At 39.7% G+C, this 20,072-nt stretch overlaps 1 protein-coding gene across 2 annotated transcripts; it reads left to right on the top strand.

Annotated features, from left to right (window-relative positions):
• The first annotated feature begins 246 nt into the window (after positions 1–246).
• Positions 247–15,809, top strand: flvcr1 (FLVCR choline and heme transporter 1). Of its 2 annotated transcripts, none has more exons than XM_085432525.1 (10): positions 247–947; positions 1,414–1,558; positions 2,302–2,442; positions 5,089–5,156; positions 7,251–7,354; positions 8,284–8,394; positions 8,797–8,902; positions 9,232–9,343; positions 9,469–9,536; positions 11,371–15,809. In XM_085432525.1, exons 1-10 carry the CDS (start codon positions 264–266, stop codon positions 11,467–11,469), a joined length of 1,638 nt encoding a protein of 545 aa, XP_085288651.1. In that variant the 5' UTR covers positions 247–263; the 3' UTR covers positions 11,470–15,809. The 2 variants fall into 2 exon arrangements, with proteins under 2 accessions (XP_085288651.1, XP_085288652.1); XM_085432526.1 differs by having other exon boundaries at positions 10,796–11,438.
• The last annotated feature ends 4,263 nt before the right edge of the window (positions 15,810–20,072 follow it).

Below are 20,072 nucleotides of genomic sequence, written 5' to 3'. Positions count from 1 at the left end.
AATCAAGTGTGTCAGACCGGGAGCAGCACGCTGTTTGACAGAAGCCGGGTATTGTTTTCTAAGGAGTGTTGAGTGTTCGAGTATTTTCATATTTAAGGATATGTAGTCAGCAGTTGTTCATATTTCAGTCATCTGCAGCTCAGCCTTCTTTTTCACCGGTAACCAAATGAGGAAACCTCTCTGTTTCCTGCTCAGCTCGCCTCAGTCGATCATCTCTGGACTCAGCATCGCGCAAAAAGAGCAAAAGGCTGCGAACACGCATCATGGTCGCCGGTGAGCTCGTGCAGGAGCATCTGCGCGCGGGTACCGGCGCACCTGACGACATCACGGTCGGCAGGAAGGAGCCAGAGGACGAGGAACGGCCAAACGAAGCGGCCGGGGAGACAATCTCAAAGCGCGCGCAGGAGCTGGAGGAGGACAAGGAAGCTCCGCCTGATGAAAGAGAGGTGATGCTACCTAACGGAGGAGGAGGAGGAGAAGGCGAGGAGGAGGAAGAGAAAAGGCTGGAGACCAGGGTGTACGCCCGCCGGTTCGCCGTGCTGGCCGTTTTCAGCCTGTACTCCCTCGTGAACGCCTTCCAGTGGATCCAGTACAGCATTATCACCAACGTGTTCACGCAGTACTACGGGGTGACCAACGACAAGGTGGACTGGCTCTCCATCGTCTACATGGTGGCCTACGTGCCGCTCATCTTCCCCGCCACCTGGCTGCTGGACCGAAAGGGTCTGCGCTTAACGTCCCTGCTGGGCGCCGGCCTCAACTGCGCCGGCGCCTGGCTGAAATGCGCGAGCGTGAACCCCCAGCTGTTCGCAGTCACCGTCACCGCGCAGGTCATCTGCTCCGTGGCGCAGGTGTTCATCCTCGGCCTGCCTTCCCGCGTGGCTTCGGTGTGGTTCGGACCCCGAGAGGTTTCCACTGCGTGCGCCACGGCAGTGCTCGGAAATCAGGTCAGCGCGTGCGCGTGTCACAGATTATTGATAGGTTAGGTTTGTGTGGAGTTTAGTGAGCAGACCGAGTCAGGGGGGAATAGAGACGTGATTCTATTTTAGTGATCATTCAAAGTTTTTACAGCAAATGAACAACAAATACAATAATAACAGCCAAGAACTCACTGACAATTATTGACCCCCCAAAAATCATTGTACCCACGAACGAACAGTCTAAATTCCAACATTTTCATTACTAGAAATAGAGAAATTAGAAAAACTAGGGACCAGTGGAACATACTAGGACTAATAAAACCTAAGAATAGGCCTATAGTAGATGAAAAATAATTTCTTAGCCACAGCCAACTAATGGACAACACTATCATCACCAGATTATCAGCTCTTTATATGCTCAGTTTAGCAATAGTAATATTTGTGTAAGTAAATAATCTCTTCTTCTCTCTCTTCCTGTGCCTTTTATTTGTAGTTGGGGACAGCCATTGGCTTCTTGTTGCCTCCTGTTTTGGTTCCTAACACCCCTGATAATGTTGAACTCACAGGTCACAACATCATGATTATGTTCTACGGTACAGCTGCCGTCTCCACGGTCCTCTTCGTCCTGGCAGTGATAGGTACACATTTAATATCACACAGTCGCACGCTGGCTTACATTATGCAAAGCAGCATACGTTTTCTTGGTACTGCCAAATGTTTCAGTTGCCAGGGAGTGGTGCTCAAACTCAGACTTCTGTTGTGTACATGTGTACAGAGGCCTGCAGGTACAAAGAACACTGGCACACCTCTGCTTCCAGGTACACAGGTGTGCAAGTATGCTTTTGTGCATCTAAGGGCCAGGTTGTCTTCTTGAGACTAAGATTATTGTAAATATTCTAAAAAACACTAAGCATCCAGTTCAGGATCATGAATTGGGTTTGAGATTAAGATTCTGCATCATTCTGTAAAGTGGGGTTAATAGTAGGTGTCTTTAAATATCTATGACACCGTATGTAAACACACAGTGTTGAAACTGCAGCTGGTTTAAAACGAGCCAATCAAGAGTTGACATATTATCAAAGTTCCATTGCAGTAATTTCAGGAACTCCTGGTTTTGGCAGCTGACTTCCTGAAACTACCTCAGACTCTATAACAAATCTCTGATTTAACCTCATACTTGAATTGAGTCAAAAATAATCTAAATAAATAGTTTATAATTCAAAATGTGGGCTGTATGTACGCAGATGTGTATTATTTACATTTGATACCACATATCAATAATTTCCTAACTTTTCTGGTTCTTGTATGCTCACAGAGGCTCTGATTTATTTTCTTCTCACATAAAAGGTCCATGACTTCACTGTTTCTGCCTTTTCCACAGTCATAAAAGACAGACCTCCTCTCCCTCCCAGTCAAGCACAGGCTGTCTTACCAGACTCCCCTCCTGAAGATTACTCTTACAAACAGTCCATCCTCAACCTGGTGAAGAATAAAGCCTTTGTCCTGCTCCTCATCACCTATGGCAAGTGTAAAACACCTGACTTTTACATTGTTTGTCTTTATTTTTGGTAACATTTTGGAGACTCTTTCAGGTCAGCAGATCTAATACATTACCATTAGTCAAAACAAACCCTGGCCACACTCAGCATATTCAGCCCTGATATTTCCTCCAATTATTTGATATGATATGAAGCAGGAGTCCAGTAAAGATTGCGTAATACTACGATCATTACCTATGTTATCCGGACTTACGGCCTATGCTGTTATCATCATGATGAATAGTAGCAACTTCTTCTCACCCACCATTATCACCTATACAGATTATCATTACAATGTCACAACCTTATCACTATAAAGTTACTCCAGATAGCAGCATTACCCACAGTACTGCTACACATATTTTCTTTCATTTGGTATGCTTTCTTTTTATGCTAGAATTACTTCTCTATGCACACCTCTGTTTCTGCATTCTTAGAAAACAGCTGACCGCTGTCTCACCTTTGATAAGCTCCATTAAACAAACACTGTGGCACCAAGGTTGAATTTCATAACCTTTTTTTGCTAGTGTGTAAATTTCAAGATGCTTGGGGCGATTTGTTCTAAAAAGAGCAGCACTGGGATACTTAAATAATAATAACTGGATATGCTAATGATAACTGGGATGCTCACTTCATCTTCTCTCCAGGTGATATTTGAAGAGTCATTAATAAAACATTGTCTGAAAATCACTGAGGGTATAAATCACATCCTTTATAAAGAGTATGAGTTGAAACCCTCAAGAAAAAGGTACAGGGTATCAAACTGTTATCTTACATGATGTGTTTTCCTCATTTGTCCAAGACAATTTTCCCCTAAAGGAGACAATAAAGGCTAATCTAACACACACACACACACACACACACACACACACACACACACAAACAGAGCTGTGCATTTAGTAATTTTCCATCAAATAAACATTAACTTCTAAAGTCGCAGCAATTCATTCTTGTGCTTTGTGAGTGAAATCAGTCTGAGGCCTCTGCATCAAGCACAAAGTATGCACCCTACATGAGTCCTACTGCACTGGCAAGAGGACATTGTGGGCTTTGTAGTGATGCATCCTATCTGAGGGTTGGGCTAACAGATCACATATTTTCTAAAATCATATCAGATTGTTTCTTCGATATGGGGTGCGTTAATTAAGTTTAGTAGGATTTCAGAAATATACATCAGTTTTACCCTTTTAAAACAAAGGGTATTGCGTGTCCTTGGCAGTGTACGTGGATAAATGACTTGCTAACTCTTGGTGTCAACCTACGTCCCTCCTTCAGGAAGCTGAGGAAAGAGTGAGGTAGAAAGGATTTTGCTCAGAATTGTAGAAGGAGAATCAGACCTATTGTAGTCAGAAGAGGAAGTGGAGGAGGGTAGGAATTAGAGCAAGATGGTGAAAGTGCAGAGGAGGCTGTACAAGTTATTGCAGAGCCTGAGCAGAGAAAAAGTGACAGCACCGTTATGGGTAAGAAGCAATTTGTAACCCAGGGCTTTAAAGCTTTTTGGGATTACAATGTGTACACTAAACACACACACACACACACACACACACACACACACACACACACACACACACATAAATGTAGAATGCATAATGAGCTAAAATTTAGCTTACATTAAAAACTTTTTTTGATTTCTGTCATTAGTAATACATTTGCTAAAAGTACATTAAAGGTTGGCTCTGAGGGGAAAACAATAATGCCCTCTGGAAGGTGAGACCTCTCTTAAACGGACTGCAACAGGACTACATCAGTGCTACATCAGTAGCTGAGGAGATGTCCTGTTCTCCACTTTGTGCCAGAGAAACCAAATCCCACAACTTCAGCCTAACATACACAACACTTCGTATCAGTAATAAACTTCAGGTATAGTCATTTCCTCAAAAGTTAGTATTCCCTCCTCTGAGCTTTCCTGTTTTGCTGTCTGGCCCTTCTCTACCTCGTCTCCTGACAGCACTAAGTCTGAGTCCCCTTTCACAATTCTGAGTGAAATCCTTTCTGCGTCACTCATATCACTCTGTCATGTCACACATGATCAGTGGGAGATATGACCTAACAACCTTAGTGATAATCAGGTGTGCAGAACGAAGTTTAAGCTAAAACTTCTTTGTTAAAATCATGTTTTAGTCTTCAGACATGTTACCTTCACCTAACTGTTGATGTCCATGAAATAAAAATACATTTTACCAGAAACCCACACAAAAATGAAAACAATATCATTACATTAAACCATTCTGCAGTCAAGCAAGACCAGATGTCCTTTACATAGGACTAAAAATAAATATTTTTTTTATTTTACTGTCACATATTTCTTTCAACCACAATACTTATATTATATAAAAATAAATAAATATCAAAAACTTTGATATTTTGCTTTTTTTTGGGGTCTCAGAGGCTCAATGAAAGAAGAGCTATAACATCAATTTACAGTACATCACTACTACTAATGCTACTTTTACTGTTTGGTTCTTATTTTAATGTCTGCTTTGGGTGTTTACATTCAGAATTATACTTATTATTTATTATTTATAATTATAAACATCCAATTCTAGCTCAGTCATAATCCTCATGGATTATTTCAATTGTAAGCTAAATGCAAAACTGTGCTCACCTTTGCCTTTGCTGTCTGTCTGCAGGTATAATGACTGGCTCCTTCTACTCTGTCTCAACACTTCTCAACCAGATGATCATGGCCTGTTATGAGGTAAAATCATCCATCCGTCCCAGCTGAGACTGGGCAAGATGACTCTGGAGAAGTTATGAGTATCACGAGGTCATTTTAGAAATGCCAGTTAACATAACATGCATATTTTGGGACTGGGAGTTATCCATAGCACCCGGAGGCAAACCAAAGCAGGAACAGGGAGAGCAAACAGACTCCACACAGAGAGGCCCCACAGAGCATGTGAGGCAGTTAGTGCTAACCGCTGTTACACATTACAGTACAATAATGTAGCAGACATCCATGACTACAAACACTCATCACAATCAAGTTGATTTGATTGTGAAGAGGTTGTTATTAATAATTAACATAGTAATCGTTATTCTGAGCTCTTAGCTCATGACGATCTTCACAGTTTTGTAATTTTGATCAGGTTGATTGGTTCTGGTGTCATTAAACTGGTCAATGGATTGCTCACTAGTTTGATATACTAATAAACATATTAATAAATCTTGTGCAGACATTTTGATGTTTGCACAAGATCAAGCCCAATAACTCTGGAAACCCACTGGTTTGAAATTTCCATCTTACTTATTCTGATACTTTTGATGTTAAGAAGCTCTTTCGTTTGGTAAAAGCGCTGGAAACTTGCAATCAACATGCTTACTTACTTATTGGTAAGATAACTCCGTTTTCTTATATAGCAAGATGTTAAGTAATACCACACAACCTACTAACTTTATTCATGTTTATCTGGCTTTTTTACTTAGGCTAATAACTGTGATGCATCTGTTTTTGTTTTGATGCTTTTGAGACTTCAAGAAACAAGTAAAAGCCACCTAGAGACCAAAGTTGGGGAGTCATGAATGTGAGACATAAATGCTTTTAAAAATAACCCAAACAATAACTGGTGACAGTCAACAAAGCTAAACATCTCTCCTCCTTGCATACAAGTGTCTAATATATATACCGATTTCCAACCTCTACAACACAGAACTCAATAGACTCTTTAAACATAAAAAACGCTTAAATTACACATAAAACCATCTGATATTGCACTTTAATATCAGCAGCTGCAGTTCTGTGTGTACTGTATTTTGAGCCAAAGGGCAAAGTGAAGCCTTCAGTTCACTGTTTCTCTTTGATTTGACCCTCATGTTCTTAAAGGTTATGATGAAAAGAGCGTGAGTGTGGACGCAATGTGGGTAAAATACTGTCATCATAGTGGAAAATTGTTACTCTGTCAGCACATATGTGCACCAGCTGCTCCACTTCGACCACTGTAAACCATGTTTGTGTCATTTATGTTACTCTGGTGAATGTAAAATGCAGATAAAACAGGTGTTAGAAAACTGCAGAGTGGATGGAGAGGCTGAGAGGGAGAAATATACAGAGAGGTTATTGAGAAAGCAAAGAACAGAGCAACTTGTGACGGCTGCGATGAGACACGAGGTTATTGTCTATGGCTCTAAGTTCATTAGCTGCTTTCATGCATGCCTGCATCCCACCATAACACACACACACACACACACACACACACACACACACACACACACACACACACACACACACACACACACACACACACACAAAGCTAAATCAACAGAGAGCGGGCTGATTCAGTCACTTTGAAAGACTCATGTCTTTTTTTCTCTGTCGCCATCAGACACTGTACACACACTGAGTGATGGAAAAGCTGATGCTCATTCAGCTGCTGCTTGTCTCAGCAATACAAACACACACACACACACACACACACACACACACACACACACACACACACACACACACACACACACACACACACACACAGATCCTCAACCTTACATGACCTTAAAAAACTCTCCGTCTCTTGGCTAAACTGTTAGATGACTTTGCAGCCCTCTCCCACCAGAAGCATTTTAAACCTCTGACCCCCCCTCCCCCCAGCCTCCAATTAACAGCCATCATACTGACAAAACATGTGACTTTTTTTTAATCTCCACCTGCAACTGAGATACTGTATGCTCAGTTTAAACGGAGGCTAATGCCTTTGAATCAGCTGTCTGCACTGTGGCTCTTGTAACCTCTCCTCTCCTCTCCTCTCCTCTCCTCTCCTCTCCTCTTCTCTCGTCTCCTCTCCTCTCCTCTCCTCAGAACCAGGAGTTGAATGCTGGTAGAATCGGTTTGACTTTGGTTGTTGCTGGGATGGTTGGATCTATCCTCTGTGGCCTTTGGCTGGACCGCACAAAGTTGTACAAGTAAGCGACACTTACACACTTACACAAGCTATAGATATAGTTTATGTTATAGGCTGGTGTCAAAAATATGACCCATCAGCCTGCAGGATGGTTTCTGGATGGCAGAAATATTAGTGTATTTTGCACATCTCTAAGAACGGTGATCCATTAAAGGCAGAAAGACTTCCTAATAACAAAGACATTACCTTTGATCTGCCAAAGGACACTGAAGTAAGACTGTTAAACCAAGGAGCTGTGCCAGTGTGTTTCTGAGGGATATTACAAAAGGTTGATTGATTTAAGAAAAACTGAGACATATTGCTGAAAAGTGAAAAGTGTTTTTTCAGCGGTTATTATACACTGCAGTGTATAATAACTGCTATGGCATGCTATGGCATGCTATGGCAGCCTCCTCTGCTCACTGGACACTGCCACAGCAGCATTTGCTTGAATTATAAGGTCTATTTCACATTCAGCACTTTTGAATGTGTTTGAGAACAGGCTCTGAACCAACGGAGGAAGCATTTTAAGGTTGAGACAGGAAAAAACCCTCCCCAGAGAGCTGACATAACATTACTAAAATATTATTGTGAACTGTAGCAGTAAGATTCCCCTTCATGACAGCTAAGACCAGGCTGCATACTTTTGATCATATAGAGGGATATCAGAGTTGTTTCATATGTCTGACACAAAGAGTGGTAATCCCTCAGCCAGGAGGGCAGGTACAGTAAATTAAAGCAGTCAAACACCTGCCACTTTGGCCATGATTCAGTTTCTGCAATTAAAGCTCTATTTTAATGTTTTCTCATAGTTTTTGTCAGTTTGTTTTGGTCTGTGTGGGAGAAAAAACAGTTTGATATGTTGAGAAGTATGAAGGCTGTGTTTGTGCTTGGTGACCATAATCAAATGAGTACGGGGGCTCTCATGTTCGCGCTGTTGCTTTTTCACAGGATCACCACACTGATCGTGTACATCCTGTCGTTTGTGGGCATGTTGGTCTTCACCTTCACTCTGGACCTCAAAAACATCCACTTGGTCTTTGTCACTGCTGGAGTCCTGGGGTAGGTCCAGCTGTTCTTAAGAAGCATTAAAGAAATATATATACATAGAATATATTTAGTGTTATAGTTATATTATTTAATAACAACAACAACAAACAAACCAACAGAGAACAGGCTTTACCTTCCTTTTAAACTGAGTATACAGATCTCAGTTACAAACTGATTAGCTGCTTTTCATTTTGCAGGCTCTGTTGCTGATGCTAGTACGTTAAATTAGCTTGTTTGCAGGCCACACATCTTTCAGTGTTTTTTGTTGAAACACACCCCACCCCTAGGGAGATACAGTGCCGATGTTTACATGTAAATACCAAATGAAAATACATATTCTTGCACATTATGTAGATCAGGTCATTGGATTTTGTTTTGACTCTAAACCTCGTTTCTGTGACTTCTGTGTTTCAGGTTCTTCATGACAGGTTACTTGCCACTGGGCTTTGAGTTTGGAGTGGAGATCACCTACCCTGAGTCTGAGGGAACATCATCAGGACTCCTCAATGCCTTTGCTCAGGTACTCCAGAAGCTGTGCAACACTTTCTCATACTTAAGGAGCGCCTTCTATTTGCACTATGGGCCACATCTGCAGTAAGAAAACATAAGATTGGACCTCTTTCTCCAAACAGCTTTTGATTCCTCTAATAATAAAACATTTTTTTTATCTGAAGCATTTATTTAAAGAAGCTAAATATTATTTTTCATTTTATACCTTTTGGCTACAAATTTTCCACATCTTCTTATCACTTTGCCAGTGATCAGAGACTGGAATGTTTTTTAAGGATGTAATGTACTTTATTAGCAATTGTTGCTAACATGCTATGTGGGTGTTTACTTATCTTGCAGATATTTGGGATTATTTTCACTCTGATTCAGGGAAAACTGACCACAGACCATGGCCCACTGTCTGGAAATCTCTTTCTCTGTGCCTGGATCTTCCTGGGAATAATTCTTACAGGTAAGCAGTGTGTGTGTGTGTGTGTGTGTGTGGGGGGGGGGGGGTTATATGGATGTCACTATGTGTTCATGTGTTCATTAAATGAAATATTAGATTTCTAATATTTCATGATGTTTTGTTTTCAGCCTTAATCAAATCAGAACTGAAAAGACACAATGTGAACATGGGAGCAGACAGCAATCACCTGAAAGCGGTAAGTCCTTCCAGGAATGTTTCAACTAGATTAAACAGTTTAGCTAAACAGTAAAATAAAATATTAGTATTATAAAATGTAACCTAATAAAGTTCTTTGCCTCTTGAAAGTAGAGTCTTTATCCGGAAACAAACAAATGTAAATTCACACGCTTACAGAAAATAAAAATTATATTTTTATTGTAATGGCAGAAAAGTAGCAATAATTGATAGTAAATGGAAACCATTCACAGGCACCTTTCAAAATATCTCTTTTACATTATGTTGTTGGCTTTCTGTGTCCTGTACAGCTGACTGTATTTAGTTTGAGTGTCTCCTTGTGTGATATTTTAATGTGACCTTCAGAGGTGACAGATTCTTGAACCTTTCTCTACTTTCCCTGAACATTGAGTCTCTTTTTGTTTCTGTTCTGGCATTTAGCCTTGCAAATTGTCCTCTAAGCAGACAAGGCTTTAAAACCCTATCTTTCGCACATTATCTTGCTGCCAGCTGGTTGTTTCTAATCATTTTGCTTAAAACCCTTTAGACAAGCCAGGCCTTTAAATCTGTTTAAGGACTCTCCATTCAGTTGATAGACCACCTTCCCACCATCCTGCTGAGTCACAGTTGAAGCGCCCTTTAGAGACCCGAGTTTATTCAGGCTCTCCTTCGTTGCTTTTATCACGTTTGAAGTTTTTTTTTAAAAAAATGGTTCACACAATCTTTTGTAGGTTATGAGGTTACCACAATTTAATAAATGCAAAAAATAAAATAGCAAAAATGATTTGTCCAACTGTTCCTTTGCTTCAGGGGTCACAAGTAATGCCTGCATGTTTTTATTGGTGCCATCTGGTGGCAGTGTTAAGAATAACGTTTTAGTAGGTGCTAAATAGAGCACAGGACTGTGCCAGCTTCAATCAGAACAGAGATTTAATCACACAAAATCTACAAATAGTAGATAATAAATTACATAAAGAGTAATGCTGGATTTGGATAAAACCCTGAATTGCCACATTTCTGAAATCCACAGCTCAGAAAAACCTAAAACCATGAGAAGAGATGTAAATAAGGAAATTGTCACGGTCTGGCTAGGGCAGACCGTATGTTGCAGGGAAGGACTCAAGCGCAGACCAAAATGAGATGTGAATAACAAAACAAGCCGTTTATTAAGGCAAGAAATGAGGGTACAAAATAATAGGGAATCGATGAAAACTAAACAATGACCTAAACTGGGTGAACTAAAACGAAACATACAAAACTCTAAACATAACAAACTGACAGGGATACCTGGAGCGGAGACATAGGAAACAACGGAGCAGTACAACGGACGACCTGACAAAGAATGACTGAGAACACACAGACTAAATGGACACAGGAGGATAATGAGGGAAGTGGCAACACATGGGAACCTAGCTGACACATAAACATAATTACGTCACAGGGGGAGAGTAACTGAACATGATGAACACAGACACGCCAGACCTCTTCACAATAAAACAGGAAACACAGTGAGATATAGACATGACAACCTGAACTGACAACATAAGCCACAGACATGAAATACATGAAAAGCAGGGGAGACTTAACATAGTGGAAACACGAGGGGAAAATAACTAGAAACACCTAGGCATGATTATGATGAACTTAGGAAACCTGAAGGCTACATAAACTAAACACAAAACGCTGGGTCAGCAGACCCAGGATCATGACAGAAATATCTTATAGTTACAAGAGTCACAGGAGTTGTTCTTTTGTGGGTTATTTGGCAGTTACTAGAAAAAGCCCAAAAAGAGATGTGTGCATCAAGTCTGATTAATTACATTACAGTTCATTTTGATTTCTTGTTTGTGTCCCAGCTTACTACTGATTGTCCTGGAGACTGCCCTTCAGAAAAGAAATCCAATGGAGACAAGATGGAGCCCTCAGTCAGCTTCTCTCGTGAAACCTCACTGTGACCTGCCAAGTCACACAATCACAAACAAGTGAGACTATCTCCCTGCTCCCGTGGGAAACAAGTTGGCATCAAATACCTACAGCAGTACCTGCTTTTTGTTGCCAAAAATCTCCTCCTTAAAACTTGGAAAGTTGAAGGCGCCGGGCGTGAGCCAGGTCTAATTAAAGACAGCCACAATCTACAGGTGATTTAGGTGATTTGGTTAATGTTGTAACCAAGCTGCCTGACTCCTTTCAAAGCTCCTGGAAAGATTGTTGTACACTGACATGCAGAAGACACTCCATTGCACTTTACTTGGCTGTAGGTAAAGGCTGGCACTCTTAGCTGGTTAGTGAAGGAAAACTGGCTGGAACCCCCCCCCGCCAGTCCCAGACGACTGTGACACTGGTTCCTTCAGTTTTATACTGCCACAGATGTTAGGCCACCATTTCCTGAGTTTACTTGAATTATTCTTTGAAGCTCTACTCTAGATGTGAATCTCACTGTAAATATCTATTAAATTTTTTTACATGGCAGTAATCAAAAGGTCCTTTGACTCAGATTAACTCCTGGAATCTGTTTCAAACCTGCTTCAGCAAAGAATACGGAACATGTTTACTGTTTTCTATAAAGCAGCATGAATTGACTGTGTATAAAGGATGGATGTAGGCACTGTGACATCACCAACCCACAGTTTGAAACCTCAGCATTAGCAATTTGGAAGCTGCCAGGCCGTGTTTCTTTTGGAGTCAGAAGTGACCATATTTAGATGAGAGGGTGGGGTGCTAGCTAGGGCTCAGCTAACTTTCGTTAGCAAACTGCATCCATAAAGTGCACAGGTCCACAAACACTGATCCTAAATAGTTCCAAGTAAAAGACTTCAAATTATGAAAATAATAATGAATATTTAAGTTTCACGGACAGCTTGGATGGGCTTTTCCACACAGACAGCCATTAAAAGTCTTTCACAAAGCATCGGCACAATGGAGACGTCAATTTAGGGAAGTTGGTTTAAAAGATTCAGTTCAATGACATTTTATTTATACAGCGCTAAATCACAACAACAGTCGCCTCAAGGCGCTTTATATTATGAGGTAGACCCTAAATTTATACATACAAAGCGAAACCCAACAATCATATGACCCTCTATGAGCAAGCACTTTGGCGATAGTGGGAAGGAAAAACTTGCTTTTAACAGGAAGAAACCTCCAGCAGAACCAAGCTCAGGAGGGGCGGGGCCATCTGCTGCGGCTGGTTGGGGAGAGAGAAGGAAGACAGGGTAAAAAGCATGTTGTGGAAGCGAGCCAGAGATTAATAACTAGTATGATGACTAGTATAATGCAGAGAAGTCTATTAACACATAGTGAGTGAGAAAGGTGACTGAAGAAGAAACACTCAATGCATCATGGGAATCCCCCAGTAGCCTATGCCTATTTTAGCATAAGTAAGTAAGGATTCAGGGTCACCTGGTCCAGTCCTAACTATATGCTTTAGCAAAAAGGAGAGTTTTAAACCTAATCTTAAAAGTAGAGATAGTGTCTGTCTCCCAAATCCAAACTAGAGCTGGTTCCATAGTCGAGGGGCCTGGCAGAAAGTTACTTGCCTGTGTGGCACACCTGTGAAATAAAGGAGCCACACCCTCACTTTAAGCCTTTAACTTTATCCAGATGGATGGTTATAGCTAAAAAGAAACTCAGCTCTAGTTTAGTTGTCATGGTGGGAGAAATTAGCTTCGCCCAGCTGTTTCTTGTAAATATGTTATTTTCATGTCATGCTGAATTTGGGCATTTCAACATGGGCGTCTCTGGGAAATGACTCGTTTTTTGCGCCAATGGCAAGTGGCCAATCAAGGAATTGCACTTCTTTGCTAGATGATGTCTAAAAATCACCATGAAGACCTCATTGCGTTTAACTGTAGTTTCTTTTTACCGCAGCATTGTGTATAGATGTGTGCTGTTTTGCTGGACACATTTAAAGCTCCAGTGACATTTCATGGTGACTGAATGCACCTACTTGCTACGTCCCCCCCAAAAAGGTTCAATAGTTAAGGAAATGAATAATCCCTGAGCATTGTACCTTCTTTCTTCTGTTTACACACAAAGATAGTGTAGGATCAGAACACTTGATCTTAGAAGCTCTTTTTATAGAGACGCACACAATCATATCCTAATGTGAACACATGCAGTCACAAAGAGCAAATAGTTTAGTTATCATTTGGAGGGAAGGCGAAAGCTGATGACATGGTAACTCGGCGGTAATATCGCTCAATAAAACAGATTGTGGAACTCATAAATATGTGACAAGTGGAATGTGCTGCAGTGTTTTCCAAATTTGGACCAAACAGAATGTAGCGCACAGTTCAGCGCACAATTTTAAACACAGGCACAACTTTAGGCCTTTTTCTGAAATACATGATTTCAGTTTTAACTCTATCCGTTATGCATGTCATGGCTGGTCGAGCTGCCGTTTGTGGGACGAGGAAAGCAGAGTGGACAGGAGAAGCACAAAAGTTTGACATCTGAATATTCTCAGTTTAATATTCCTACTGTATCCGTAAAAGTTTTTCTTTTTCCTTTTAAAGTCTTGCATAAACGCAGATACTTTGGTCTTAGCTGACACGTAGCCTTGTTTCATGTTTGTGTCCAAGCTCGTAAACCTTGTAAGAAACACATTTGTTTTCACTTATTTTGACCTCATAAGTCCTGGTCTATAATGTGAAATGCATGAAGTCAGACTTCGATTCTATTTTTACTTAAAAATTGTAAATTAGAATAAATAACAGACTTATTGAGTAAGTCTCATTACAAATGTACTAAATAGGATGCAACAAAGCACAACAAATCATATGCACCAGGTGGCCTCTTCAGTAGATGTGCCGCACTTGTCAACCTTAGGGCTAATTTGTTATGGCTACTCCTCATACTTGATCGGTAGGAGGGCTTAAAAAAATCGGGCTCACCATCACAGACATTTACCTGTCCATTCTTGTGTTTTTTTAATTCAGCTAAGAACTGAAAAGATGTAGAAAGAGAGCGTTTGTCTTCCTCCTATGTGCAAGATTTTTTGGTATAAACATTTATTTTTCTGCTTTCTGCTGCAATCTCACCAACTCTTCACTCCAAGAGGATTCATGTCAGTTGACAGGGTCTCTTTGTTTTTCTGGAATTTGTAAGTAAATAAATATTGATTGACAATTACATATTGATACCACAACCTCAAACATTTTACTTTTTTATACCCTTACCTTTGAGATGGTAGGGTATTTCTCCAAACAACTGTTAAATCCTCCGTTAAACCTTTCTTTTTTCTCAGAATCTTTAAAATACTTTTATTTTATGCATTTTTCCTGTTTTCTGGCTTCTTGTTAATCAAGATATGTTTTGTTTTTTTTACTTTTTCTGACTCACTGATGTTTGTCATTTTTATAAACTACTAAAAGGTTTTATCTGGAATATAATTTGATTTTATTTATTTTCAGTCTATTTATTTTCCTGTGAGTATGTTACAGAAAACAGCACTTAACAATTACAATGATGAGGTGGTGAATAACATGGCCTTGTAGTCTGAAAAGACTTCAGCCTCTGGGGTAAAAGTATTTCATATTTTGTCAGCCATATTTTACACTGTCAACATCCAGTTTTGAACATTTCTTCATGGAAATAAATTATGTGAAATCAGTAAAGCATTATATGCTTCCTTTGTCTTGGGGATACTGTTTGCATTAACTGGGTCACTGGATTTAGTGGCTATTTTATATCAGCATTAGAAACAGTTTTTATGCAGCAGATGTTTTTAATGCTTTTGCATGATTGACAGTTTCTGTTTTCTGACATGTAAAAATCAAGTAGTTGAGGGTAGTTTGCGACTTTTTGTTCCCCCACACAAGTTTAATCTTTAAAGGCTAAATAGACCAAAACAAGCTGCTGCACATCGCACTGCATTGAGCCCCTAGCTCACTGGTATTCTCTCAAATGGTCAGCCAAAAGTTAAAAATAAAGAAAACTGGTTAAAAATTTGAATTTTTGCAAATGTGGAGGACTATTTTTTTTTATCTGTGGATGGATACAAGAGATGTACATAAAACTTTTACCGGACTTTTTCTTGTTTTGGGTCTTTGTAGAGAATTCTGTTTTGACTGTAACAAAAATATGAATAATGTCACTTACCCGTGAAACAAGGATGTATATTGTAAATCTCAATGCCAATTATTGTTGAATATTTTCAAAGAAATAGCACAGTAGCCAAAAGTAGCTTTTATTTTCAAAGAACTTGTTATCCAGACAAGTGAAACTTAAAATAAGAAACACCAAGAAAATATCTTGTTTTTCTTCACTGTCAATAAAAGCATTTTACTGTAACATATTTGTTCTTACAGACTTTTTCTCGACTCAATAAGTAAACCCAGAAGTGAACAATCAAGCTGATCTACCTATAAGTTCATTTACCTGAAAGTAACAGACAAAATAAGTTGCGTGCGAGCGACAGAGGAAAGTTGTTGTTTGAAGCTGTGGGCAGTTTGATAGTATGAGGTTGTAAGAATGTATTACGGATATTTACCAGAGAAAGACAAATACTTTATAAGACACTGCATAAAAATAGCATACTGAGGTAGGAGGGTTCTTCCAGGAACTGTGACACTGTTTTCCAGAGAACTGATCAGTAGGCGGTGACTTTGTACCTGTGTTATACCATAGATGGTTACAGCTGCGGTCACAAGTTTATAAAAACTCATCCTGAGCAAGAATTTCCTGTTAATTCTGGACTTTTAACAATTTCTTTGAACTGCTCTCTTTCCAGGATGCCATGATTGTAGTATGTAAGCCTTTAATGACTTTAATAAATAAGAATTAGGTGCATATAACAGCACAGTGGTGCAGTGGTTAGCACTGGTTTCTGTGTGCAGTTTACTTGTTCTCCTCATGTTTGTGTGGGTTCTCTCTGGGTACTTGGCTAATTGGGGATCTTAAAAAGGCCATAGGCGTGAATAGTTGTCTGTCTCTGTGATAGCCCTGCGTCAGAGTGGCGACCTGTCCTGGCCCCCATCCTACGATAGCTGGGAAGGACTATCCTTGTGTATGTGTGTACATTTTCCAAAGAGGGTGTTGGTTTATGTATTGGTGAATGTGGCTTGCAGTATCAGTACTTACCAAGAAAGGTATAAAAGTCAAACCAAGACAGGAAACGCATTCAAAAACTCCAAAGTGACCAATGTCAGTGGTCTTATAACATGCCCTTTCAACCTATTTTTGGCTGATGAGTTGGTGCTGTTACACAATTCTTTACTCATAAATACAACCATCAACAGGAAACACTATCACTTGTGTACCAGGAAGCCCATTTCGAGCCTGCGAGATGCAAGAACCTGTAATAATCCTGATTTTTATGCTTCCGTTTGAAGGTAATTATTCCGATTTTCTTTTCTTGGTTCTGTTATCTATGTTGCGATGAAATATATACATTTTAATTGATTGTTGTTGCCATGTGGAAAAAAAGAAATACCAACATGTAAAGTATATTTTTAGGTTTTGGATCATAATTAGAAGAATTCCATTGAATTCGGTTGACAATAGAATGTAAAGGGTTTTTAGATATCATAAATCACTTGACCCAAAGCATAAAGTGCACTAGGGATCTTACCCTGGATCTTACAGTGCATATTCTTTCACTGACTGTTCATTCCAGTTGAATATAAAGCAGCTGAAGGAAGAAAAACTATTAGAAAAACTCAAAGCTTTGATCTTTTAAACGTTGTTTTAACTTCCTAAGACCCGAACTCTTCCACGGCATGCTTTTTAATTTCTCTTTGATATTTGGGCTGATTGGGACCCGATGAATGTAAAAACAAGAATTACCAGATTTTTTTTTTTCTAAGAAAAATGAGAGCCACATATGAGGATAAAAATTTCAATAGAACAGTAGCAGTATAATGTCCTTGTAAGTGGATATCAGGCCCTTGTAGAGCAAAATTGAGTATTTTGGTCTAAATAACCCAAATAGTGATGTCCACATATGTGGACGCCAGGTTCTAGGAGGTTAAGAGAGAAATACAGTTCGTTCACAATTTTTTAGAAAAAGACACAAAAAAGTTAGTACTTATGGCTCTGTACTCCAACACCGATGAATTCATTTGTATTTTATTTTCGTATTTTCTTAAATATAAGGCTCAGTGCAAGTTTAGGAAACCCCAGAGTTTCTCAAATCAAAGAAATGTAGTATTCTTCAAAACCCAAGAGCCACAAAAGAGCATATTTTCAAGTTATTAAATTCAAAAGTGAATGCGGAGACCCACAATGTCCATGTCCATGTTTTCCAGTCACTGTCTGCAAAATTCTTTCATGAAACTGTTAAAAATATATTTTAAATTATGTTCCTTTGTCCCGTTACTATTGAGTCATGGTGCCTTCCTCATCTTGATAATTGGGTAGACTAGAATAAACACATCTTTTTTCTTTGCAGTATGCATCAGTACATCAAGCATTCAAGCATACATCACTCTTAATTACCGACTTGGAGATGATGCCATTCTCCCCTGTGACAACGCACCCCCTTTGGATTCAACATGCTCCATCGTTAGCTGGTTTCACAGCCGAGAGCTACCTTGGACTACAGAGGTGGTTCACAATGGAAACATCATTGAGAAAACAGCCCAAGCCGCCAGGCTGAGTCTGTACAGTAACTGCTTCCTGGGCATCAAAAGCATCACTTTGAAGGACTCTGGTGTTTACTACTGTCGGCCTGGGGACAACAATGCACTGCTTACAACTGTGTATCTAAATATCCTGACAAGTGAGTACAATGACCTGAGCGAACTTGATTTGCTAGTGATATTTAGAACCTCCTACTGACTGATTCTTTCCCAAACTGATCCTATGAAACACACTCCATATTTATGTCTGTGTGATTCTCTAACAATTTTCTAGGCCAAAATGTGAAGATTATTATTGTTTTTATTTAAAACAGTTTCATTATGACAGATCATTAGAAGGATATGAGCATGATTTATTGGTGTGGAGAATTCAGTTTGAGGCATTTGGCTGTTCATTTAAAATTAAAAGGAAAAAATAACCCAAATGATAAAAATATGGCGAAAATACAGAACACAATATAATTTGATTTATGATTATTATACATGTTTCAAAGCATTAGGTTGAATAGGTTACATGGATTATTCCATTAGAATTATAAAAGAAATGAGTAGAAAGGTAAACATGTTTATTTCTTCACAGCGGGCATTGGTGTAAGATACTTCTACCTTTATTACAAATCGGGGCATGATGCCATTCTCCCCTGTGACAACGCAGCCCCACTTGACTCAAGCTGCTCCGTCGTTCACTGGCTTTACAGCAAAGATCGATCTGGGACTGCTGCCATAGTTTACAATGGGGCCATCGAGAAGAACTCATCCCGAGCTGCCCGGCTCAGTCTGCACAGTAAATGCCACCTGGGCATCCAGAACATCACTGCTGAGGACGCTGGTGGTTACTGCTGTCGGCCTGGCAAGAACACTGACCAGGACACAGTTGTGTATCTACATATTTTGAATAGTGGGTACTTACACTCTGCTGTAAAACACACTACATGTATTTGTGTCTTCTTCTTTCTTTTAATTCCTTAATTGGGTTGCCTCAGTGAATCATCTGCCTCACCCTTTCCCTACCATCCTCCTCTGTCATACCAGCAATCTGCATGTCCACCTATCCATGAATCTTCTCTGCGGTCTTCCTCTTTTTCTCCAGCCTGGCCGCTCCATAATCAACAGCCTTTGTCCAATATTTGTCCAATATTTCCTCGGGATGGGCCGTGGAGCGTTTAACATTTAGAGTTAGAAGCTGCATACATTGAAGTGTATTAAAAATTGTATGGGCTTTAGTCCCCATGACCCTAAAGTGGAATAAACTGGATGGATTGAAGACTTTTAGCATGCAGTAACTGGAAAGTAGCAAACTAAAAAAACAATGTTTTGACTAAACACGGATGATGAAATGTATTAAAGGCTTTTGTTTGAGTGATTTTAACACTTCAGATTCATGCTGTCCTTAGAAACAACAACTTAAGAATAAAGTCTCACTGATGAATCCAATGAAATGTGCATAAAGCTGTTAAACATTAGAATTAGTTTGAGATGTGGGAGCAGTTGTGATGACCTAATTACATTTACTTTGTTTATCACCTATTTCTCTCAGTTTCAGCATCTCAGACACTAAATGGGGATGGAGACTTCACATTAAAGTGCGCTCTGTTCAGATACTCTGACCTCCATCCTTGTGAAGAGAACAGCATCCGCTGGCTGGACGAGACGGGAAAGATGCTGCTTGACAGAGGTGTCACGAACACTGGACGGACGTGTGTTTCACTTCTGACCGTGAAACATCAGCGAGGCCACAGAAAAACATACACCTGCCAGTTTTTTAAGGAAAACAGCGTGAAGATAGAGCGCTCAGTACACACCTGTCTTCACAGGTAGGATAAAGAACAGATTGATTTTGACATATAGCTTTGGTTTGTTACTGTAGCTTCTAAATGTTCAAAACATTGATGTTGCTGGACATTGACTATAAGGTTACAAGAAGGAAATTTAAGAAATTTAGGAATTAATATTTTCCTTCGTGTGTTTTTCACAGATTC

Source organism: Copadichromis virginalis, linkage group LG15 (genome assembly GCF_057382275.1).
Source record: "Copadichromis virginalis isolate Kocher_CV1m ecotype Utaka linkage group LG15, C_Virginalis_male_GT1.1, whole genome shotgun sequence".
Classification (NCBI taxonomy): Eukaryota; Metazoa; Chordata; class Actinopteri; order Cichliformes; family Cichlidae; genus Copadichromis; species Copadichromis virginalis.
Note: the sequence above shows the minus strand (reverse complement) of the source record. Positions and strands in the feature narration are given on the sequence as shown.